Source organism: Mobula birostris, unplaced genomic scaffold (assembly GCF_030028105.1).
Source record: "Mobula birostris isolate sMobBir1 unplaced genomic scaffold, sMobBir1.hap1 scaffold_388, whole genome shotgun sequence".
NCBI lineage: Eukaryota > Metazoa > Chordata > Chondrichthyes > Myliobatiformes > Myliobatidae > Mobula > Mobula birostris.
In genome coordinates this window covers 98,512-123,243 of record NW_027276964.1, presented here as the reverse complement: position 1 = coordinate 123,243, position 24,732 = coordinate 98,512, and the positions used below count along the sequence as shown (strand labels likewise).

General features: G+C 50.2%; 1 protein-coding gene across 2 annotated transcripts in view; it reads right to left on the bottom strand.

The window, feature by feature from the left end:
* Window positions 1-24,732, bottom strand: part of lmna (lamin A) — an 81,021-nt gene that overhangs the window by 33,036 nt on the left and 23,253 nt on the right. For both annotated transcript variants that reach the window (XM_072250519.1, XM_072250520.1), the window contains exons 3-8: window positions 9,712-9,868; window positions 5,847-5,972; window positions 5,079-5,249; window positions 3,104-3,229; window positions 912-1,132; window positions 455-686 (exon numbers count right to left, since the gene is read on the bottom strand). In XM_072250519.1, coding sequence (XP_072106620.1) covers window positions 455-686; window positions 912-1,132; window positions 3,104-3,229; window positions 5,079-5,249; window positions 5,847-5,972; window positions 9,712-9,868 — 1,033 coding nt within the window. The remainder of the gene's footprint in view (window positions 1-454; window positions 687-911; window positions 1,133-3,103; window positions 3,230-5,078; window positions 5,250-5,846; window positions 5,973-9,711; window positions 9,869-24,732) is intronic.

The following is a 24,732-nucleotide window of genomic DNA, read 5'->3' as shown; positions in this document are numbered from 1 at the left end:
ACACAGGGGATTCCAGGTCAGGGGGCAGGAGGGGGAGAGAGAAAAGAGAATGGGGGGGGGGAGATACACAAGCAGGTGGGTGTGAGGGGCTAGAGGCTCAGGGCGGGAAGGGGGAGGTAGGGCAAGGGGAGAAAGAGAAGGGTAGTGTGACGATGTAGAGCGGGGGGGGGATGGGGCTCGGAGAAGGTGAGACGGGAGGGAAGGGCAGCAGAGAGCAGGAGGGAGGGGGAATGGAGTGTGGGTTACAAAGGGGGAACAGAGTGGGTCGAGTGGAGTTAGAGAGTGTGGGGGTTGTGGGAGGGGCAGGGCAGGGAGTGGGAGAGGGTGAGTGAGGAAGAGGGTATTGAGGATAGGTTGGAAGGTGGAGGAAGGTTATTGAGGATAGGTTGGGAGTGCAGCGGAGGGTATTGAGGATAGGTTGGAAGGTGGAGGGGGAGACGCCCTGTGGTCTCACCTCATCAGTCTTGTTCTTCAGTCGGACGAAGCGGCCATCAGGGTCGATGGAGTCCACCAGCACGCGGCCGCGAGCTGTGGCATGCTGGGTAATGCTGCTGCTCGACCCTTCGTCCTCCAGCTCCTCCAGACGCCGCTTCTTGGCCTGGGCGGTCTGCGAGGTGTGGACCGAGCGGCTGGTGCTGGTCCGCGACACCGCCACCTGCGGCGGAGGGCTGGGCGATAGCCTCAGCCTGGGGGCAAAGGGGGAAGACAATAGAGTTACTGGGTCCTGGGTTCCTGAAGGTCAAGGGTCCGAGGGTGATGTGGGGCTTATGGGGGTCGCGGGTGAGGGGAGGCTTCGACAGTGGGGTAATGGGATTGGTAATGAAGTCGGCGGAGGATATAGTTGCACCTGAGTGGGGGATTGCAATGGGTAGGGGTCATGGCCAAGGGGAAGGGTCACAGGGTCACCCTACCTCTCCTCCTCCCCCTCCAGCATCTTGCGGTAGGCGTTGATCTCCATGTCCAGTGCCAGCTTAACGTCGAGCAGCTCCTGGTACTCGTCGAGCTGGATCTGCATGCGACGCTGCATGTCGGCCATCTCCCGATCCTTCTCGTTCAACAACCGACGGCTGGTGTCGCGCTCCCGTTGCAGGGCTGCTTCCAGGTCCTGAATCTTCGCTTCCTTGGCTGCCAGCTGCCACAGGTCAAGGGTCAGTCAATTGATAGGTCACAGGTCAGCCATGACAGGTCAAAGGTCAGTCAATTGATAGGTCACAGCTCAGCTATAGCAACAGGTCACATCAGGTCAATAATGGCAGTAGTTCACAAGTCAGCGGCAGGTCAGCAATGACAACAAGGCACAGTTCAAACAAGGTGGGCACAGGCCGGAGGTCAGCCTCAGAAACAGCAGAGCACCACCGTCGCCATAGGCACCCAGAAGGCCCTCCACCTCCTCTTGCCAGGCCACTCCCTACACAGGTCTGCTTTCAGAGCTCCTAACGAACCTGTCACTGTGTGGAGCCCCACCCCTCCCCCTTCGCCATTTCTGTTAACCATGAGCTTCTCCAGGTCTCCCCCCTCTACACCCACAACTCAAAACACCTCCATTCATCTCCCCGTCCCTTGGCGCACACTTGCAAAGGGAGGGGTCGCAGTGATCAGGGCCAAGTCACCCAGTGAGCTGCAGACGGCAGCTCAGCCGTACGCAGAGCCCTGCATCACAGACGCTCCAGCCACCAAAATCCACTCAAATGCAGCCCGAAGCGTGCGTAGGCATGGGTACCAGCCTCCTCAAAACCATGATACACCACCCAACATCCCCTTCCTCCTGACAGTCCACACCAACCTGCTCCCCCCAATCTAAGGAGCAACCTTTTTGCTGGTCAGTATATAGAACAAACTGCCAGACAAAAGTTATATGAGACAGGTACAGTAACAACATTGAAAAGACACTTAGGGACACGGATAGGAAAGGTTTAGAGGGATATGGACAGGTACACGGATAGGAAAGGTTTAGAGGGGTACGGACGGGTACACGGATAGGGAAGGTTTAGAGGGATACGGACAGGTACACGGATAGGAAAGGTTTGGAGGGATACGGACGGGTACACGGATAGGGAAGGTTTAGAGGGATACGGACAGGTACACGGATAGGAAAGGTTTAGAGGGATACGGATGGGTACACGGATAGGAAAGGTTTAGAGGGATACGGACGGGTACACAGATAGGAAAGGTTTAGAGGGATACGGACAGGTACACGGATAGGAAAGGTTTAGAGGGATACGGACGGGTACACGGATAGGAAAGGTTTAGAGGGATACGGACGGGTACACGGATAGGAAAGGTTTAGAGGGATATGGACGGGTACACGGATAGGAAAGGATTAGAGGGATACGGACGGGTACACGGATAGGAAAGGTTTAGAGGGATGTGGACAGGTACACGGATAGGAAAGGTTTAGAGGGATACGGACAAGGACAGGGATAGGAAAGGTTTAGAGGGATATGGGCAGGTACACGGATAGGAAAGGTTTAGAGGGATACGGACAGGTACACGGATAGGAAAGGTTTAGAGGGATATGGACAGGTACATGGATAGGAAAGGTTTACAGGGATACGGACAGGGACAGGGATAGGAAAGGTTTAGAGGGATAGTGGCCATGCATGGACAAATGGGATTGGCGTCGATGGGAACGTAGTTCAGTGTGGACCATTTGGAGTGTTGTGTGAATCTGTGCATCTCTAATTTAAATACAGACAAGTGGACAAGACTTCCGACACATCTGGGTGACCCACCCTGACCCACAGACCAAGAGGCCAAATCTGTCTTACCAACTCACAACCTTGTCCTTTCCTACCACAGATATTTCCTTTCATTCCACCCACCCCTTCCACTGCTGACCTTTCTCTGTGACATTCCTTTCTTTAATCCCACTTCCCCATTCCCAATCTCAGACCCGGAAAACTGACTCCTCTCCTCCCTTGGCATCTCCTGCCTGACCGCCAAGAGGCTGGTGACATCTGCGGTCTCGCGACTGGATGGGCTCCTCATCGCCCCCGATCCACGATTCTCGATTGGTTCATGATAATGCCTGTCCACCCCCATGCACACTGCAAGGGCGCCTATCGCTCGCTCCCTCCCTCCCTTCGAGGCAGGGCCCCCTTACCTCGCTCTGTAGCTGTTTCATCTGGGTGGTCAGGTTGTCCAGCCTGAGGCGGGTGGAGGTCAGCTCTTCGTGGGCCGCTCCGATCAGGTTGCTGTTCCGCTCGGCCGAGAACTTGGCATTCTCTAGCTGCAACAGAGGACGATAATGTCCGGTGAGCCGGGCTTGGAGTACCCGAGGGAGACAGAGATTTACCTCACCAAGCCTTCCCTCAGTCTCTGCAGAACTAACGGGATGGCCATTGACTTTAGACAAGGGGACGGAGAAGAGACTCCTGTTTACATCCACCGTGCTGAGGCTGGGAGGGTCAGGTTCCTGGGAGTGAACATGCTAACTTCAAAGTAAATTCATTTTCAAAGTACATCTCGGTCACCCTAAGATTCATTTTCCTGCAGGCATACTCAATAAATCCATCATAGAATGATAGCAATGACGGAATCAATAGAAGACCACACCGACTTGGGCGTTCAACCAGTGTGAACAAAGACAACAAGCTGCACACATACAAAAAGCAAGAAATAATAATAAATAATCAATAGATATTGAGAACATGAGATGGAAGGTCCTTGAAAGTGAATCCACAGTCTGTGGGAACATTTCAACGATAGGGCAAGTGAAGTTACCCCCTTTGGTTCTAAACGCTGGTGCTCCACAAGGCTGCATTCTCAGCCCCCTCATCTACTCCCTTCAAATTTATCCCCTCACCATAATTCCCTTCAAATTTCCCCCCCACCCCCTTCAAATTTACCCCCTCTCACCTTAATCTCCTTCAAATTTACCCCTTCTCATCTTAATCTCCTTCAAATTTACCCCCTCTCACTTTAAATTCCTTCAAATTTACCCCCCTCACCGTAATCCCCTTCAAATTTAACCTCCTCACCGTGATCTCATGCAAATTTACCCCCATCACCTCAATCCACTTCAATTTTACCCCCTCACTTTAATCTCCTTCAAATTTACCCCCTCTCACCTTAATCTTCTTCAAATTTACTCCTTCACCTCAATCCCTTCAAATTTACCCCCTCACCTTAATCTCCTCCAAATTTACCCCCCCTCACTTTAAATTCCTTCAAATTTACCCCCCCTCACCGTAATCCCCTTCAAATTTAACCTCCTCACCGTGATCTCATGCAAATTTACCCCCATCACCTCAATCCACTTCAATTTTACCTCCTCACTTTAATCTCCTTCAAATTTACCCCTTCTCATCTTAATCTCCTTCAAGTTTATCCCCTCACCGTAATCCCCTTCAAATTTCCCTCTCACCTTAATCCCCTGCAAATTTACCCCCTCACCTTAATCTCCTTCAAATTTACTCCCTCTCACTATACTCTCCCTCAAATTTACCCCCTCTCACCTTATCCTCTTCAAAGTTACCCCCTCACCTTAATCCCCTTCAAATTTACCCCCTCACCTTAATACCCTTTGAATTTACCCCCTCACTGTAATCTCCCTCAAATTTACCCCACACCTTAATCTTCAAATTTACCCCCTCTCACCTTAATCCCCTTCAATTTTACCCCCCTCACTGTAATATCAAATTTATTCCCCTCACAATCTCCTTCAAACTTGCCCCCTCCAATTTTGTCCTTTGAATTTGCCTTCCATCTTAACCGCCCATTTTAATCTTTTTGGTACTTGGCTTCCCATGTTGCCCTTCAAACACCCCTCCACTTTAAACTTTGAACTTTCCCCTGACCTTAATCTTTAAATTTGCCTCCTCTCACTTTAATCTCCATAGAGTTTATCCTGCTCACCTAAATCTCCATCAAATTTGTTTCCTTTCACCTTCATCCCAACAGAATTTGCCCCTCTTACCTTGTCCTTTGAACTTGCACCTCTGGCCTTAATCTTTAAATTTACACTCGCCCCCATGTTAACCTCCCTCGAACTTGCTCCCTCTCAATCTCTCTCAAGTGTAACATCTGCCCCTTGCCCCCTGGTGGCCCTGACCAATGGGAGGGGGGGAGCCAGTTACCTTGGAGTTGTAGGTCTTCTCCAGATCCTCCTTGTAGAGGCGGACCTGCTCTTCGTGTTGGTTGCGTAGGTCATTGAGGGCCTCGGCCAGCTTGCTCTCGTACTCCCGCTGCCTGCCCGAGTCGATCTCCACCAGCCGTGACTCGTGTCGGCGTTTGGTCTCCCGGATTTCCTGCGAGGGGGGCACAAAGGGGAGTGGAGGGTCAGAGACTTTGGAAAGGAGGCAGGGATACGGCCAGGAGTGACTAGAGGGGAGTGGGTGAGAGGAGGGGGGAACACAGTCATGGGAGTCTGGGCTTGCTCTCAATCCTGAGATCAGGCGATGGGGGTAACGAGGGGTGAGGAATGGGGAGGGGATAAGTTTGGGAGAATTGGGGAGGGTTAGGGAGAGGAGGGACTTGGTGTAGGAGGAGTGGGGTGAAGTGGAGTTTGGTGTGGGTAGGGACAAAGGACAGGGGGAGGAGTTGGAGGAGACAGGGAAGGGGGAGGGTGGAGGGAGAGAGGAAAGTGGAGGAAGCAGCAGGGTGGGGGGCAGAGAGGGGGTGGAGATGAATTCTTGTTGTAAGGTGGGAGGGGAGAAGAAAGTTTACCAGAAGTTGGGGGAGTGGAGAGTGACGTCACAGAGGGGTGTGTGATCGTGTTGAGGGGTGGGGGGTTGAATGGATGAGAAAGAGCGTGAGGTCTGGGGAATGAGGAGAGTCCTGCTTAGGGAGGCGGAGGGCTGGGGGGTGGGGGTGAAGGGATGGGGTCGGTCACCCGGTGGGCCCACCTCGTCGTAGAGGTTCCTTTGGAACTCGAGCTCCTCCTGCAGGGTCTGTGCCCGGTTCTCTATCTCCACACGCCGCAGCATCTCGTCCTGAAGTTGCTTCTTGGTGTCGCTCAGGGACAGCTCCAGCTGGGGAGGCACAGCAAGATCCCAAGTGTAAAGAGTTGCAATGCTTGGCGCCGGTGAGGAGGAACCCCCCACCCCCCCAACGGTTCCCATTTGCCCCATTGAGAGTCACAGAGCGTTGATATAAGCCCTTCTGAGGGCTATAGAAATTCAGCAACTCCCCCATCAACCCTCACTGGTGTTTACTGATGCACCATAGAAACCATCCTATCCCGAACTATCACGGCTTGTTACGGCTCTGTCCGAGACCACGAGAAACTGCAGAGAGTTGTGGACCCAGATCAGCACATCACCGAAACCAGCCTCCCCTCCATGGACTCTATCTACGCTCCTCACTGCCTCGGTAAAACAGCCAGCAGAATCAAAGACCCGACACATCTCAGACATTCTCTCTTCTCCCCCTCCTCCTTCAGGCAGAAGGTACAGAAATCTGGAATCACACTCACCAGGTTGAAGGGCAGCTTCCACCCCACTGTTACAGGACTATCTGCCTTATAACAATCGGATAGAAAATAGCTGGTTCTGGTCTTGTACCTGTTGCCTACTTCCTTCTGCACTGTTATTGTTTTACCTTGAACTAATCCATTGCACTGATTTAACAAGCAACACACATCAAAGTTGCTGGTGAACGCAGCAGGCCAGGCAGTATCTCTAGGAAGAGGTGCAGTCAACGTTTCAGGCCGAGACCCTTCGTCAGGACTAACTGAAGGAAGAGTGAGTAAGGGATTTGAAAGTTGGAGGGGGAGAGGGAGATCCAAAATGATAGGAGAAGACAGGAGGGGGAGGGATGGAGCCAAGAGCTGGACAGGTGATAGGCAAAAGGGATACGAGAGGATCATGGGACAGGAGGCCCAGGGACATTCAGCTCTTGGCTCTGTCCCTCCCCCTCCTGTCTCCTCCTATCATTTCAGATCTCCTCCCCCTCCCCCTCCCACTTTCAAATCTCTTACTAGCTCTTCTTTCAGTTAGTCCTGACGAAGGGTCTCGGCCCGAAACGTCGACTGTACCTCTTCCTACAGATGCTGCCTGGCCTGCTGTGTTCACCAGCGACTTTGATGTGTGTTGCTCGAAGAGTCCTTAGGTTGTGGGAACATTTCAGTGATGGGCAAGTGAAGTTAACCCTTATTTTGTTCAGAGCCTGATGGTTGAGGGTTATAACCGATTGAACCTGCTGGTGTGGTGTGTTTAAAAAAAACAACAAAAGAAGTCCCTGCTGTCCCAACGTCCGCTCTGCCCAATCACACCCATGTGACCAACTGTATACCTCAGGAATGTCGCAGGAAACCAGAGCACCCTAAGGAAAGCCACGTGGTCACGTGGAGATTGTAGATCCTCCTTCTAGACAGCAGTGCAGACGAAGCCGGGGTGCTGGCACAGCAAGTGTTGTGCTAACCACTATGGTACTATTGCTGTAGCTCAGTGAAAGTGATAATAAACCAGTTTTACAAACACTTCCCAGAAATAATTGCTCAGCAGCCTTCAAATTTTGCTCCCTGCCACTCAAATAAAATTAGCAGAGCAGGCAGACAGAATCTTTATCCCCGGGGTAGAAATGACCTAATACTACAGGACATGTATTTAAGGTGAGAGAGGGAAAGTTTAAGGATGTGTGGGCAAGTTTCTTTAAATAGAGAGTGGTGGTTTCCTGGAATGGTTTACCAGGTTGGAGGAGGCAAAGAAAATTTATTATCAAAGTAAATATATGTCACCATATACAACCCCAAGATAGATTTTCTTGTGGGCATACTCAGTAAATCCAGGAAACACAACAGAATCAATGAAAGCAACACACATCAAAGTTGCTGGTGAACGCAGCAGGCCAGGCAGCATCTCTAGGAAGAGGTACGGTCGACGTTTCAGGCCGAGACCCTTCGTCAGGACTAACTGAAGGAAGAGTGAGTAAGAGATTTGGAAGTGGGAGGGGGAGGGGGAGATCCAAAATGATAGGAGAAGACAGGAGGGAGAGGGATGGAGCCAAGAGCTGAATGTCCCCAGGCCTCCTGTCCCATGATCCTCTCGTATCCCCTTTTGCCAATCACCTGTCCAGCTCTTGGCTCCATCCCTCCCCTTCCTGTCTTCTCCTATCATTTTGGATCTCCCCCTCCCTCTCTCACTTTCAAATCTCTTACTAACTCTTCCTTCAGTTAGTCCTGACGAAGGGTCTCGGCCTGAAACGTCGACTGTCCCTCTTCCTAGAGATGCTGCCTGGCCTGCTGCATTCACCAGCAACTTTTATGTGTGTTGCTTGAATTTCCAGCATTTGCAGAATTCCTGTTGTTCACTGATTTAACAATTCGATTTCCATAAACAGGAATCTGAGACAAGTTATTCCACGCATCTCAGAGCACATAACAATTATAAACTAATTCCAATTTCTTTGGCTGAACTCACCCATGCCCCTCGGCTCTGAGAGCAGAACTGGGCCATTTGATCCATCAAATTTGCTCTGTTTTCCTCAGCTTCATCCTCCCCATAATACTCACCCTCAAGAACCTGTCAATCCCTGCATTAAATATACACAATTACTTGATTGTTGAATTCCACAGGCTCACCAGCCTCTGGCTGAACAAGTTCCTTCTCATCTCAGTTCTCACCCCTCTATCCCGAGGCTGCGTCCTTGGATCCTGGACTCTCGTACTAATAGAAACATCCTCGCCACATCTACCCTATCCAGGCCTTTCAGTGCTGAGTATTCAGTTTCAGTATTAGGTAAGCTAGTCCTATTTGACCCATATCCTGTTAAGCCTTTCCCATGCCTTTTAAATATAGTTAATGTACCTGCCTCAACCACTTCCTCTGGCAGCTCGTTCCATGTACTGACCACCCTCTGGCTGAAGAAGTTACCCCTCAGGTTCCTATTAAACCTCTCCCCTCTCATTTTAAACTTACTCCCTTTGGTTCTTGATTCCCCAACCTGAGGGGGAAGAGGACTGAGCACATTTACCCTATCTATGCTTCTCATGATTCATACATCTCTGTATGTTGCACCCTCATTGGCTGGGCACTGAGAATGTGGTGTGCCCTCATTGGTCAGGAACCAGCAACACCATACGCCCTCATTGGCTAAGTAAAGACCTGATAACTCATGACACACTGATCTAGAACCGGGGAATGGAGAAGGGTGTTCTGGATTCTGATCTAGAATGGAGAATGGGGGTTACAGTTCACAGCACACTGATCTAGTATTGGGAATGGTTGGGGCCGTCTATAATATATTGCTCTAGATCCAGGAACCTAGATCTAGGGGGCCAATCACAACACACCAATGTAGAACAGGGAATGGGAAGAACCGTTTATAACAGACCAAACTACGTTTGTAGAACCATGAATGGAGGGTATGGTTAACAACACACTGACCTAGAAAGGGAAGTTGAGGGGATGGTTCACAGCCCACCGATCTAGAACTGGACCTAGATACTCCAGATGTGGTCTAAGAAGAGTTTTATAAATCTACAACATAACTTTCAGAGTTTTGAAGAGCTGATAAAGGCAAGCATGCCACATGCCTTCTCTCCAATCTTATCAAACTATGCGGTCAGTTTCAGAGAACAGTGGACTTGGTCCCCAGGATCACTCATAACCACAATTTATAACTAATGCTTTTCATGTGAACATTGTATCTCTCACTGCTGTATGTTTCTCATTACACTTGTGCTTGTGACGATAAACTTTGCGATTTGAAGGCCGCCCGGTGTGGGGGAAAGGAGCAGCAGCTCACGACACAGTCCCCACCAGCCCCTACCTTAGCAACCTTGGCTCGCAGCTCCCGCAACTCATTTTCCAGGTTCCTCTTCTCGCCCAGTGCAGTGGAGAGTGCAGCATCCTTGGAATTGAGGATGGCCTCCAGGTCTCTGAGACGCGCCTGGGCGGCTGCCAGATCAGACTCCTTCTTTGCATTCCTGGAGATGGGAACAGGGTAGGGGGAGAGAAGATTAGGACCACTGCTCAGCCGTGTTCTCAACTGCAGTCTCACTCAGATACATTAACCCTGTGGGGGACCCCCAACATCCATTCCGAGAGTCAGCAGCAACTCAGTGGGCATACAAGGGAATGAGGGTATGTATTTGGTCCACTCTCCCTTGGGACCAGAGAAATGACTGCATGGAAACAGGCCTTTCAGCCCAACTCATTCATGCTATTATCTGGATGCAGGTGCCCACATTGGGCCCATTTCCCTCTAAATCAGGGGTCCACAGACCCCTTGCTTAATGGTATTGGTCCATGGCTTAGAAAAGGTCGGGAGCCCCTGCTCTAAACCTTTCCTATCCGGGTACCCGTCCGTATCCCTCCAAACCTTTCCTATCCGGGTACCCGTCCGTATCCCTCCAAACCTTTCCTATCCGGGTACCCGTCCGTATCCCTCCAAACCTTTCCTATCCGGGTACCCGTCCGTATCCCTCCAAACCTTTCCTATCCGGGTACCCGTCCGTATCCCTCCAAACCTTTCCTATCCGGGTACCCGTCCGTATCCCTCCAAACCTTTCCTATCCGGGTACCCGTCCGTATCCCTCCAAACCTTTCCTATCCGGGTACCCGTCCGTATCCCTCCAAACCTTTCCTATCCGGGTACCCGTCCGTATCCCTCCAAACCTTTCCTATCCGGGTACCCGTCCGTATCCCTCCAAACCTTTCCTATCCGGGTACCCGTCCGTATCCCTCCAAACCTTTCCTATCCGGGTACCCGTCCGTATCCCTCCAAACCTTTCCTATCCGGGTACCCGTCCGTATCCCTCCAAACCTTTCCTATCCGGGTACCCGTCCGTATCCCTCTAAACCTTCCCTATTCGTATCTGTAACTGTACTGGTGTCATTTACAATATTGTAATCGTATCCACCTTGAACACTTTGTCTGGCAGCTCATTCCATCTTCCCAACATCCTCTGCAAAGTCATGGACTATGTGCAATACATCACAGGGACATCGCTCTCCACCATCGGTCGTATCTACAGGAGCCACTGCTTCATAAAGACAACGGCCATCATCACAGATCCCCACCATCGAGGCCAGGCCATCTTCTCACAGCTCCCATTGGGCAGGAGATACAGAAGCCTGAAGTCCCACACCACCAGGTTCAGGAACAGCGACTTCCCTTCAACCATTCGGTTCTTGACCCAGCCGGCACAACCCCGATCACCACCTCAGTACAGAAACACTGTGACCTCTTTCCAATGGGCTTTATTTTGTTCTAATTGTATTTTTCTTGTAAAAACTGTGTATAATGTTTCCTTTGTATGTTGTGAATGCTGTGATGCTGTTGCAAGTTCTTCTGCACGTAAATGTACTTGTGCCACTGACGACCCACCTGACCTTGACTTTAATAATACTCACCAGGGTGAGTATGAAAGTTCTAGCTGTTGATCCTGACGGAAGCCCTCCAAGGTTCCCCACCCCACCCTGGCTGATTGCCCTTGACCCACTGTCAGTTCATCCCCATAGTCTTCCAATTCACGTCCTCCCCCCCTTCCCAGGAGCACACCCTTGAGTGTCAATGCCTTTGAAAGTTGCCCCAGCATTCCCCTCCTATCTACAAACCCCCTGAGACCCACAGGAAACTGGGGTCAGATTGCTGTGCAATAGCAAATGGAGTTTAATTCAAATCAATATAGAACTATCGCTGTGAACAGGATCAGGAAGTGTTGCAAAACAGAAGGACCCTGAGAAACAGGGACATGGTTTCCTGAAGGTGAAATCACAGGTGGATGGGGTGGTGAAGGAGGTTCTTGGTCCTCTGGCCTTCCTCAGTCAGGGCAGAGTGTAAAAGGCGGGTGGTCACTGTGCCGGTGGACAGGACGTTGGTGAGGCCACATTTGGAGTATCGTGTTCAGGTCTGGTCAGCCTGCCGTAGGAACGATGTCATTAAACTAGAAAGAGCGCAGAGGAGATTTACCAGGATGCTGCCTGGACTCGATGGGAGAGGTAGGGCAGGTTAGGACTTTATTTCCTGCAGTACAGGAGATTGAGAGGTGACCCTGTAGAGGTGTAGAAAATCACGAGGGGCAAAAATGCTCACGGTCTTTTCCCCTGGGTTGGGGAATCAAGAACTAGAGAACACGGGTTTAAGGTGGGAGGGAAGAGGTTTAATAGGAACCTGAGGGGCAACTTCTTCACCCAGAGGATGGTCAGTCTATGGAACGAGCTGCCAGGGGCAGGTAGGTACATTAAGAACATTTTAAAGACAATTGACAGATAAATAGATAGGAAAGGTTTTAGAGGGGTATGGGCAACTTGAACTAGCTTAGATGAGAACCTTCAAACAAGAGAAAATCTGCAGATGCTGGAAATACAAGCATGTTGGAGGAGGCCAGCAGGCCAGGCAGTATCTGTAGAAAAGAGAACAGTCGACATTTCCAGCTGAGACCCTTCATCAGGACTGGATGAAGGATTTCAGCCCAAAACACAACTGAACTCTTTCCGATAGATGCTGGAAATCCTGGCCTGCTGAGTTCCTCCAGCATTATGCGTGTGGTGCTTGGATGAGGATCTTCGCCAACGTGGACTAGTTAGACCGAAAGGCCAATTTCTATGCTGTGGGGCTCTGTGTCAGGCAGTTCACTGTGGGACAGTTACCCACAGAACTTCCCAGACAGGGACCTTGCCTCCCACCCGCGGACCTCACTGAGGGGTGAGCCGTGGAAAGGGAGAGCAGCTTCGAGTTCCTGGGTGTCAGCATCTCAGAGAATCTGCCATCCCAGTGATGCAGCCACGCCAGCAACTCTACTTTCTCAGAAGTTCAAGGAGATTCAGCATGCGATCGAGGACTCTGACAAATGCCTACAGATGGAGAGCATTCTGACATGGCCCAGTGTGGGAACTGCAATGCCCAAGAGGCTGCAGAGAGTGGTGGGGCTCGGCCATTTCCATAATGGGTACAGCTCCCCCCCACCACTGAGGAGCCTATACACGAGGGAGGAGGACACATCATGCAGGAAATACCCACTTCTCGATGACCCACACCTCAAGCCTCAGCAACAGCTTCTTCCCCACTGATATCAGGCTCCTGAAAAACCTATACCCCATCTCAGTCACACTATTTCTCTCTCTCACACTGATGATTACCTTATGCTTTATGTCAACTGATGTTTGTAATGCTCTGTCTGTCTCTGGAGAGAAGGAAAATGAGCACAAGATATGAGGCATTGATTGGGTGGAGAGCCAGGGTCTTTCCCCAGGGCTAACACCAGGGGGAACCATTTTAAGGAAACTGGAGGAAATAATGAGGTGGGAATGTCAGAGGAAAGTATGGGGGGGGGGTGATGTCAGGGAAAGTACTCCAAAATTAATCGAGCCCTTTCCTCCTATTTTTAAATCATTTTTAATACACATTATAGTGTACAGTATATTAAGGTATTACATATTAAAAACGATTTTAAAAAATAGGAGGGAAGGGTTAGATTGATCTTGGAGTAGATTAAAAGGTTGGCACGACATTGTAGGCCCAAGGCCCTGCAGAGTGCAAAAAGCTAATTTACACCTTGGGTAGGTGTGCCTGTGAACTAGTGTTGAGGCAGACAGTAAAATTAAGTTTGCTCCATGTATGTTCAAGGGGGCGGGACAGTCGTTTCCCAGAACAGCCTGACAGAGCCTGGTGACTCACCCTGTATCTGCCTTGGCAACAGAGGGAGCCAACATACCACAGACATTAGTCACAAGTTCCTCCATTAGCTGTGGGATTGCTGCACAGTGGCACCCTGGGCGGGGCAGGCATCCTGCAGCCGGGATGGGGGCAGCTACTGAGGGGTAACCCCCTCTAACCTTTGGCCTTTATTGACGAGCTGACACCATCCCATCCTCGAGCATTGAATCCGCAGCCAGCACCAGCAACACGGCCCAGTGACACAGTGGGACTGCTGCCTCCCGGCCCTGGAAACCTGCGTTTGATCTGGGAGTGTGCGGGGTCGATGGGTTGTGGGCGAGGGGTCGAATCTGGAGAGCTGAAATGAGACAGGTGTAAGTGGACAGGTGATGGTTGGCACAGACTGGGTGGACCCATTCTGGCTCCTCTCTCACCCCTCCTCTTCTCACCTCCCTCTGGTTCTCTTCCTCCATCCCTGTCTCCCATGGTCCACTCTCCTTTCCCATCAGATTCCTTTATCTCCTCCACTAGCACCTCCCAGCTCCTCTCCTCTCCCCCATCCACCTACCATCCCTCTCACCTATCACCTTCCAGACTGTACACCTTCTCCTTCCCCTCCCACCCCATCTAGTTACTCTGGCTTCTTCCCCCCTCCTTTCCCGTCCTGATGAGGAGGCTTGGCCTGAATGGTTGGCTGCTTACTGCATACATAGGAGCTGCCCGGTCTGCTGACTTCCTCCAGTATTGTGTGTGCGTTGCTCAGGATTTCCAGCATCTGCAGACTTTCTTGTGACTATAATTATCCTAACTACCTTGCTGGAATTTGTCTAACTCTTTAATCAGCATAAATAACTAAATTCTGACCACAGGTTCCCCCTTGGTTAACCCGCAATCCACTCATTTCTTCCACTGCTTGCTTCTAACCGCTCTCCCCTTCTCTCGTTCGGTGCCAGAGCCTCCAACGGGGAGGTGCCGGGCAGAACTGAAGCTTTAAGAAAGATGTGGTGACTCACGGGAGATGCAAGGCAGGCCAGGACTTTAGACAGTAAATGTCGGGGCTGTGGTGAGTGTTATAGGACCGGGGGACCTAGGGGTACAGGCTTATAATTCCCTGAAAGAGCACAGGGCGGCGAAGGTGGCATCTGGCACACAGGCTTTCGCCAGTCAGGGTACCGAGTACAGGAGCTGGGCTGTTACGTTACAGGTGTGAGCCGAGGGGAGCGAGGGATGGACAGGTTGCAGAGTGCGATTGCTGAGCCAAATGGAAGTGGTACTGGTACCAGAATGTGTGCTGACACTTGTGGCCTGCTCCAGCACACCCTCGGTTAACACAAACGGCACATCCCACTGTCCGCTTTGATGTACACGTGACAAACAAAGCTGAAAGGGAGAGGTTCCCCGTAATGGTGGATGTTCGCTGGCAGTCTGAGAGCTCACTGCCCGTTTCTGTAGCTTGTATTAATAAACTGGAAGCTCGATAGCAAACAAGGCGCCTTTGTCTGGCTAATTCGGAGTAATGTGAACCAGCCCATGGTGTGGGTGTGGTAAAGTCTCTGCGTCAGAAGGACACAACAAAGCCCCGGGCAGGCAGCGTTCCCCACACAGCAAGATCCCACAAGAAGATGTGTTGGAGGCAGGAAAGCTGGGCCGGAGGGCCTGTGCATGGGCCGGATTGCTCTGCGACTGTCGACTGAGCCTTGCACCACTGAAGCAAGCCCTTTATTCTGAGCCAACCATCTTTCTATTCTGACCCCACCCAACCCACTTTATCCCCCCCCCCCCAATTCTCATTGACTAAGCTGATTACTGAATCCACAATTTACTCAGGGATAGGAGGCAGAGGGGGTAGTGGAGTTTGTAGCCAATGTGCCCCGCAGGGACCAGCTGGTTGGGAGATACAGTGCCTATGAAAAGTATTCACTCCTCTTGGAAGTTTTCAAGTTTTATTGATTTACAACATTGAATCAGAGTGCATTTAATTTGGCTTTTTTTTGACACTGATCAACAGAAAGGGACTTCTTTCATGTCAGAGTGAAAACAGATCTCTACAAAGTGATCTACATTGATTACAAATATAAATCGCAAAGTAATTGATTGCATAAATATTCACCCCCCTTTAATATGACACACGAAATCATCACTGGTGCAGCCAGTTGGTTTGAGAAGTCACGTCATTAGTGAAATGAAGAACTGTTTTGGAGACCCGTGGGCAGTCAAGGTGTTTTTGATTATAGTAAAAATACACCTGTATCTGGAAGGTCCAACAGTATCCTGGCAAAAACTACACCATGAGGACAAAAGAACACTCCAAGCAACTCCATGAAAAAATTATTGAAAAGCACAAGTCAGGAGATGGATACAAGAAAATTACTCTTGGAGTACAGTTAAGTCGATCATTAAAAGATGGAGAGAATATAACACAGCTGTAAATCTGCCTAGAGCAGGCTGTCCTCAAAAACTGAGTGACCGTTCTTCTTGGAAGCCCGTCGGGAATGATGATGACATTAGCGATGCTTCTGATGAGAGCACCATGAAGGGGACGAGTGAGGGAGGCCACCAAGAGACCCACGACAACTCTGGAGGAGTTACAAGCTTCAGTGACTATGTACACAACTCACAAACAAGAGAAAATTTGCAGATGCCCGAAACATCAACTGTACTTTTCTTCCCCCGCCCCCCCCCAACAGATGCTGCCTGGCCTTCTGAGTTCCTCCATTATTTGTGTGTTGCTCAGACAACAACTGTTGCTGGGGTACTTCATCAGTCGTAGCTTTATGGGAGAGTGGCAAAGAGGAAGCCACTGTTGGAAAAAACAACACTGTCATGAAATCTCAGCTAGAGTTTACCAGAAGGCATGTGGGAGACTCTGAAGTCAGCTGGGAGTTCTATGGTCTGATGAAACCAAAATTGAACTCTTTGGCCATCAGACTGAACGGTATGTTTGGCATAAGCCAAACACCGCACATCAAAAACACTCCATCCCTACCGTGAAGCATGGTGTCTACATCATGCTGTGGGGATGTTTCACTGTAGCAGGCCCTGGAAGGCTTGTGAAGGTAGAGGGTAAAATGAATGCAGCAAAATACAGGGAAACCCTGAAGAAAAACCTGATGCAGTCTGCAAAAGAACTGTGACTTGGGAGAAGATCTGTTTTCCAGCAAGACAATGATCCCAAGCATAAAGCCAGTGCTACACAGGAATGGCTTAAAAAGAGCAAAGTTAATGTCCTGGAGCAGCCAAGTCAGAGTCCAGACCTCAATCCAATTGAGAATTTGTAGCTGGACTTGAAAAGGGCTTTCACTCACAATCCCCATGCAATCTGACAGAGCTTGAGCAGTTTTGTAAAGAAGAATGGAGAAAAATTTGCAGCGTCCAGATGTGCAAAGCTGATTGACCCATCCACACAGAGTCAACGCTGTAATTGCTGCCAAAGGTGCATCTACTAAATACTGACTTGAAGGGGGTGAACAATTATGCAATCAATTATGTTTAATAATTGTAATAAATTTAGACCAATTTGTAGAAATGTTTTCACTTTCATATAAGAGTCTTTTTCTGGTGATCAGTGACAAAAAAAAGTCGAATTAATTCACTCTGATTCAATGCTGTAAATCCATAAAACATGAAAACTTCCAAGGGGGGGTGAATACTTTTTATAGGCAATGTACATTAATGACTTGGATGTAAACAAAGATGGGGTGATCAGGGGCAGCATCGTAGCTACTGCAATGGGGTCGAGCTGGAGGTGACCGGTAGCGTGGTACACGGCTCGGGGGCTCAGCGCCCACACTGGGATGTCACAGTAGCTCAGCGGCTCACATAACCCTTCAACAGCACCAGCCACAAGACCAGGGTTCAGTTGCTGCCAATGCCTGTCCGTTCTCCCCATGGGCTTCCTTCCACATTCCAAAGTAGTATGAATAAGGTTAGCAACTTGTGGGCATGTTACGTTGGTCCGAGACACGTGGCAACACTTGTGGATGCCCCCAACACACAAGACCATGAGACATGGATCACCACAACCAAAACCAAAGGGTTTGAGTTCCTTTTTCATGCCATGGACCCCTACCACCCAGATACCTGCCAGGGGATGTGGGTGGAAATCTATGCTTTCTCGCTGGGGACTGGTTGTGGACTGAAGCAACAAGCTGGTGAAGCCCCGTTTCAGAATCGGGTTTATTATCACTGCCATACAGAACATAGAATAGTACAGGCCCTTCGGCCCACAATGTTATGCTGACCCTTAAATCCTACCTTCCATATAACCCCCCACCTTAAATTCCTCCATATACCTGTCTAGTAGCCTCTTAAACTTCACTAGTGTATCTGCCTCCACCACTGACTCAGGCAGTGCATTCCACGCACCAACCACTCTCTGAGTAAAAAAACCTTCCTCTAATATCCCCCTTGAACTTCCCACCCCTTACCTTAAAGCCATGTCCTCTTGTACTGAGCATATTGTAAAATTACTTGTTTTGTGGCAGCAGTACAGTGCAGGACATAAAATATAAAGGATACCCGGAATACTGGGTTCAGTTTTGGTCACTCTGCTACAGGTTGCAAAGAAAAAGCATTTCAGGATGTACATTGAATTCATTTCTCTGGCATTAAATTGAACCTATTGAGGTTAATTGGTCGTTGTAAATTGTCCCGTGGTTAGGGGTTGCTGTGGCGGCATTACTCGAGGGGCCGGGAGGGCCTACACCGTGTATTGCTACATAAAAGTACCGGAAAGCTGGAATGAATGCAGAGATTTACAAGGATGTTGCCAGGACCACAGGGAGAGCTTGGCCGACTGGGACTTGATTCCCCAGCGTGTACGAGACTGAGGGGTGAATTTACAGAGCTGTACACAAAATCATGAGAGGTGGAGATGGAGTGAATTCAGACAGTCTACCCCCAGCGCCACCCCACCCCCCGGGGCTGAGGAATGAGATGGCAGAGGGACAGAGGGGGAAAGAGTTAATAAGAACACAAGGGCAAATATTTCACCCCGAGGGTGGTCAGTCTATGGAATGATCTGCCAGAGGAAGTGGTTAAGGCAGGTACATTAACAACATTTAAGAGGGATATGGACAGGTACACGGATAGGAAAGGTTTAGAGAGATAGGGACAGGTACACGGATAGGAAAGGTTTAGAGAGATAGGGACAGGTACACGGATAGGAAAGGTTCAGAGGAATATGGGCCAAATGTGGGGCATGGGACTGGCTTAGGTGGTCAGCATGGACCAGTTGGGCTGAAGGGCCTGTCTGCACGCTGCGTGACCCAAAGTGGCCGTAATACTCCTGTCCCGGAGGCAACAGGACACCCAGTTTCAGGAACGGATGTCAAAACTCTCTCCAGGGAAAACAGGAGTCAGTAGCTGAGCAGAGTGGGGTTGGGAGTGAATGTGCCAGGGTCCCAGAATAGATCCTGGGATAGCTGTCTCCCGTTGTAGGCTGGGAATCTGGAGGAGGGAACCCATTCCGGGATATCCGGGGTTACTCTGCTCACTTTCCGAGTCAGATGGAAAGGGTGACTGGTGTTTGCTGAGGTTGCCACGGAAACGGAGTGGTGCTCAGGGCCAGCAGTGACGTCTCACTTCCTCTGACAGAGGCTCCGGGATGGACACGATCCCAAAGTAAACTGGGAGAAGTGAGTCAAGAGCTGCTGACGCCGAGAGTGACGTTCCAGAGATTAGGGATTTGGAACGAGACAGATCCCTGAGGGGCTGGGACACAAACAGAGTGATTGTGGGGGGGGGGGGAGAAAGCCAGAGAGACCAGCAAGTTCAGATAAAACATCGAGCTGCCAACATACCCAGCAAGTCTGCCCCAGTGTACACGCAGCAGACTGTCTACACCCGCCTGGACTGTTCAGGAGCCCATTCGCTCCTTCCAGCCTGTGTTAGCTCAGTGAGGGCCTGTCCCTGCCCTTTCCCCTGATGGTCTCTCTGGGTCCAAGGTTTGAATGAGGCACACACACACACACACAATGCTGGAGGTCAGGATTGAACCTGGGGTCTCTGGGGCCATGAGGGAGTGGCTATACCCCCGTGCTACCCTCTCTTCACTCCTCTGACACACCGAATCCGACTGCCTTGAACCTCTGCAGCGACAGAGCCTCCGGGTGAGGAATTGTCTCTCGTCGTCTCCGTCCCCTCATTCGGAGACAATGACTCCCCCGGGTCAGTTCCCTCCCTTGACACAATAATGCCGAGGAGACCGGGGGGGGAGGTCACCTTGCTTTTACCCTTCACTGTTCAGAGATCTCCAGGACCCCCTCAGCACTTCTCCTGCCCCTCTCACCCATCCATATCATTTCTGTACATGGGCCTGAGCCCCTCCCCAGTGACAGACACCCTTACAGCCTAAACCTACCCTGAAAACTGGAGTCTGGGGCTCTGCACTGCCTCCTGCCGTCGAGCAGCTCCTTGGCGGGCAGGGCCCCAGGATCTCTCCACTTTAGCTAACCCCACCCATCCTCTGCACACAGCCAGATCTTGCACCTTGCTCTGTAGCACTGCAGCAGCCAGTTAATCCCCGGATGGGCTGTCTGCCAGAGGGACAGAGGGACCTGGAGTACCCGGGAATTCAGGCCTGCAGGGTCTGAAGTGGAAGCTGGAGCTCTTTGCTGTTGAGTGCTTATTTTCAGGTTGGGGTGAGGCTTTATTTCTTCAACATTGTTCTCTCAAACCCTCTAGATTCTTCTAGCTGCCTCTGGCTATCTACTCAATCTACACCTCTTACACTCCTCCACGAAATCACCTCTCACCCTCTTTCACCCCAAAGGAAAAGAACCCTGGTTCACTGGACCTAGCCTCACCAGACATGCTCTCTAATCCAGGCAGTATCTGGAAACATTGATCTCTGTCTCCACAGACGCTGTTTGATCAGACAAGTTTTTTTTTTGGCAGCGTTTTCTGGTTTTACAGATTAATAATAAACAGATTTTTTGTTTGGAAAACAACTGCGTACACAAAAATGTGAAGCTGCTACAGCCGCCTGGATCGGCAGCCTGCACAGTACAATAGTTTGTCTGAGGTGCTCTCTCCCTCCCTGGCTCTCAATGGCAGAGGCAGAGGAATGAAGGCAAATGCCAGGACTTAATTACGTGTCCTGCAGTCACTGCCAGCTAAATCAGGAGCTGCACAGTGCACGGGGATCACTGGGCCCTCCAGAGCGAGGCCCACTCCTGTCAATCCTCCAACCTGATCTTTTGGGTGCTGTGAATGAACCTGTCTCCACAGCCACCCCGCTTCCGCATTCCACCTGCTGCTTTTAAGCAGCTTCTCCCTCGAACCAGCATCTGAGGAGGGTTGGGGCCCCTACACACACACTGAGCCGAGAGGGGATGACTAACCGGTGAGGCTGTTGAATCAGAAATATTGTGATGGGACACTCAGCCAGTGCAGGCAACTTCTCTAGTCCAAACCATGACAGGACACTCAGACTGTGCAGGCAGCTTCTGTGATGGCAATCCTTGTCAAGATAAAGCTGCAGACGAGGGAGCTGTTGTGCTGTCTGGGGCCCTTTCAAGGATGGAGGGCATCAAATTGGAATGTGGCGCACAGGAGCAACGAGGGAAGATGGAGGAAATGCTGGAAAACTGGACAGCCACCACTAGCATACAGACAGGGTCAAGGAACTGGAGGTTATGGGGACTGTTGAGCCAGTGAGGAGATCTGGACAGTGAAGAGGGACAGAGCAGGGGGAAAACAGGCCCTTCAGCTCATCCAGTCCATGCTGACCACCAGCCATCCATTTATACCAATCCTAAGGTTATTCCCCCTCAGATTCTACCCCTCGCCCAGGCACAGTGTGGGATGGGGAGAGATCAGCTGATTAATCCAGGTCATTCAGATCGGGGAGGGAACCGTAGCATCCAGGGGTAAAAGCGTGTGATCACAGGGAGAATGTGCGCTACACACACACACACACACACACACACACACACACACACACACACACACACACACACACACACACACACACACAGAGTGAGGGTTCCTAGTGACATCCCGTGCCCTCTGGTTCGAGAGTCCTGCCCTGGCTAAATGGACAGCTACACTCCTTGTAAAAGGAGGAGAAGATGGCAGCACGACACTGCGCGCGCGGCCTCTCCGCTGAATGATATCTGTAATCTGTCAAGTAGGGGACCGTGCACAATTCTGATTTGATGGAGACAGATGTGAGAGTGCGGAGGAACATCTAGAGAAACTTCTGAAATGCCCGCTTCGCTGCCGCTGCTACTGTGTGATCCAGAATCTTCGGAGCAGAAGGCCCCGAATCCTCGGCTTTGCTTGTTTCAGCGGCCGGGCTGGGTCGAAGGCGCTCAGTGCTCGGGAGGCTGTATTGGAGGGGCTGGTCGGAGGTTCGAAGTCTTTGGATGGACGGACTCAGTGTTGGCATTGGCAGTTGTCGGTGCCTGGAGGTTTACGGCAGGGAGTTTCTCCCTTTTGCTTTGCCGCCTGCTGTCGGGGACTCAGGAATTGATTGGGACTGGAGACTTTTTTTTTTACCGTGCCCATGGTCTGTTCTTTATCAAATTATGGTATTGCTTTGCACTGCTGTATATATGTTATAATTATGTGGTTTTGTCAGTGTTAGTCTTTGGTTTGTCCTGTTTTCTGTGATATCACTCTGGAGGAACATTGTATCATTTCTTAATGCACGTATGCATTTCTAAATGACAATAAAAGAGGACTGAGTGTTCTCAATCTTAAAAAAAAAGTTAATTGGGCTGGAAGCACCTGTTACCATGCTGTATCAGAGCTTCTTACCCCTCACACTAGTCAGCATCCACACCCTCCCTCTCTCTAATTTTGCATTGATATTATGTTTATTCCGTGGGGTGTTAAGTATGATTTAAGTTTATGTTAACTTGTGTTTGCTATGTACTGCATTGCTGTTGCAGGAAGCTAAATTTTGTAGCATTTCTAACCTGAGTACGTGAGCCACGACAAACTTAAATCTGAACTTCCACAAAGTCCCCCACACTCCAGTGAGAACGAACAAAGTATACCCATTAGAACTTCCACAAGGTCCACACTCCAGTGAGAACAAAACAAAGCCTCTCCATAAGAAGTTGTGGCAGAAATAGGCCACTCAACCCATTCACTCTGATATTCAGTCATGGCCGACTTATTATCCCTCTCAACCCCATTCTCCTGTCATCTCCCTTAAACATGTGATGCCCTGACTAAGAAACTATCAAGCTCTGCTTTAAATACAGTGATTTTGTGCAGAGCTCCCCAGGAGTAGCCCAGAGCTGTGACTGAGGCAGTCACAATGCAGGAAATGAGAAAGAGGCATACAGCAACAGGCCAGACCAACACGCCAGGGAACCAGTGAGACACGGACACAGAGATCAGCGCTAGGCGACAGCTCGGTCAGCAGAGACTAAGTGGGACAAAGGGCCTGTTTCTCTTTGTCTGAGTTGATGCAAAGGGAAAGAAGAACCCGAGGGACTGGGTGGCTGATAAATTTGCCTGAAATGGACTGGCAGAGCAAACACTACAGTGGCAGCTTGTAGCCGTCGCTGAGACTCTCACAGATATGGGTCACGACACAGCACCTGGGGAAGCCACCCTCGCCTGTGCTGTTGGTACAGAGCTGTGACCACCAGGCCAAAACAGCTGTGGGCTGGAAATAACAAAGTGCCTCTTTTACCACTCACTTGAGGAGCAGGTGTTTAGAGGGGCTGTTGGAATCGGAATCGGAATGATCACGTGCTGAGACACAGTGAAGAGCTTGTCTTCATACCGATCAGATCGTTACACAGCGCACCAGGCAGAACAAGAGGAATGCAGAATGAAGTGCCTCAGCGACAGAAGGTGCAGAGCAGTTAAACCATACGGTGCAAGATCATAACAAGGTAGACTGTGAGGTCAAGAATCCATCTGATCACACCAGGGATCACTCAATAGTTTTATTACAGCAGGCTGGAAGCCGTCCTCGAGTCTGGGCTATCTGCTTTCAGGTTTTTTTATCTCCTAGCCAAAGGGAGAGGGGAGAAGGGAGAATGGGGTCTTTGATCTCTACTGAGGCAGCAAGAAGTGCAGAGGGAGTCCACGGAGAGGAGGCTGGTGAACACGGCTTGCCCACTGAAACTTTCTCTGTGGGTCCAGAATCAGCTATATCATCACTAAGGCATTGTGAAACTTGTGTTTTTTTGGAGTAACGGTATAGTGCAATACAGAAAATATACATTTCTCAAATTATATACATATGGAGTACATACATAAAGACATAAAAAAGAGCAAGAACAGGGAGGTGTTGTTCATGGACTGGTCAGAAACCTAATGGTGGGGGAGATGAAGCGGTTTTCAAAATGTTTTGTGTGTGTCCTCAGGCTCCTGTCTGGTGGTGGCAATGGAAAGACATCATGTCCCAGTTGGTGGGTGCCCTTAATGATGGATACCTCCCAATGAGGATTAGCGGTTCCGATAGGGCTGTGGCCTTCCTTTCACTTGCAAAGCCTGGGGCAGAAGCACATATGCTGAACAGCTGTCAGACTCTGTCCAGACAAATCCTTCAGAGCAGAGAAGGGTTCAGCTGTTCCAGAGCAGGAGGAAGTTCTGCAGCAGTATCCCAGGCGTGGGGCAGGGTCGGGATAAGATTGGAAGGTTCCGAATGGAGCAAAGGTCCTGCCTTGAGATACAGGGGCCTCCTCTTGCTTGGGGAGTGACAGTATCGGTGAATTACTTGCTACACTTAGTCTGAAGACAATTATTCAGGAACATCTTCTTCCCCTCTGCCAATGAATACTACCTTGCTATTTTTGGATTTTATATTAGTTTCATGTCTTTGCATTGTACTGCTACAAATTAAATTTCACAACATTTAAGTCTGTGATAGTGAATTTGATTCTGAAATACAGTGTATTACTCGGTCAATAATTGTTGCTTGGTTTGCCCATTTCAGCACAGGCCTGGGCGCAGCTTCATTTCCATCTCCACACGCTGCCCGACCTACTAAACATTACTGGAGACCTCGGGTTTCACTGCGGATGTACACCACCCACAGCACGTTACCGAGAGGAATTTCATTCAAAATCAGCTGCGGGATCTGCCAATGGAGCCTGGAAAGTACAGCTCCTCTCTCGGCACAGATCTAAAGCAGGGGAAAAAGTGCAGGGATTGACAGAAGTTCCCAGCTGGCTGAGGGCCCGGAGAGACTACATTTTGTCAAAGTCTGCAAACCACAGC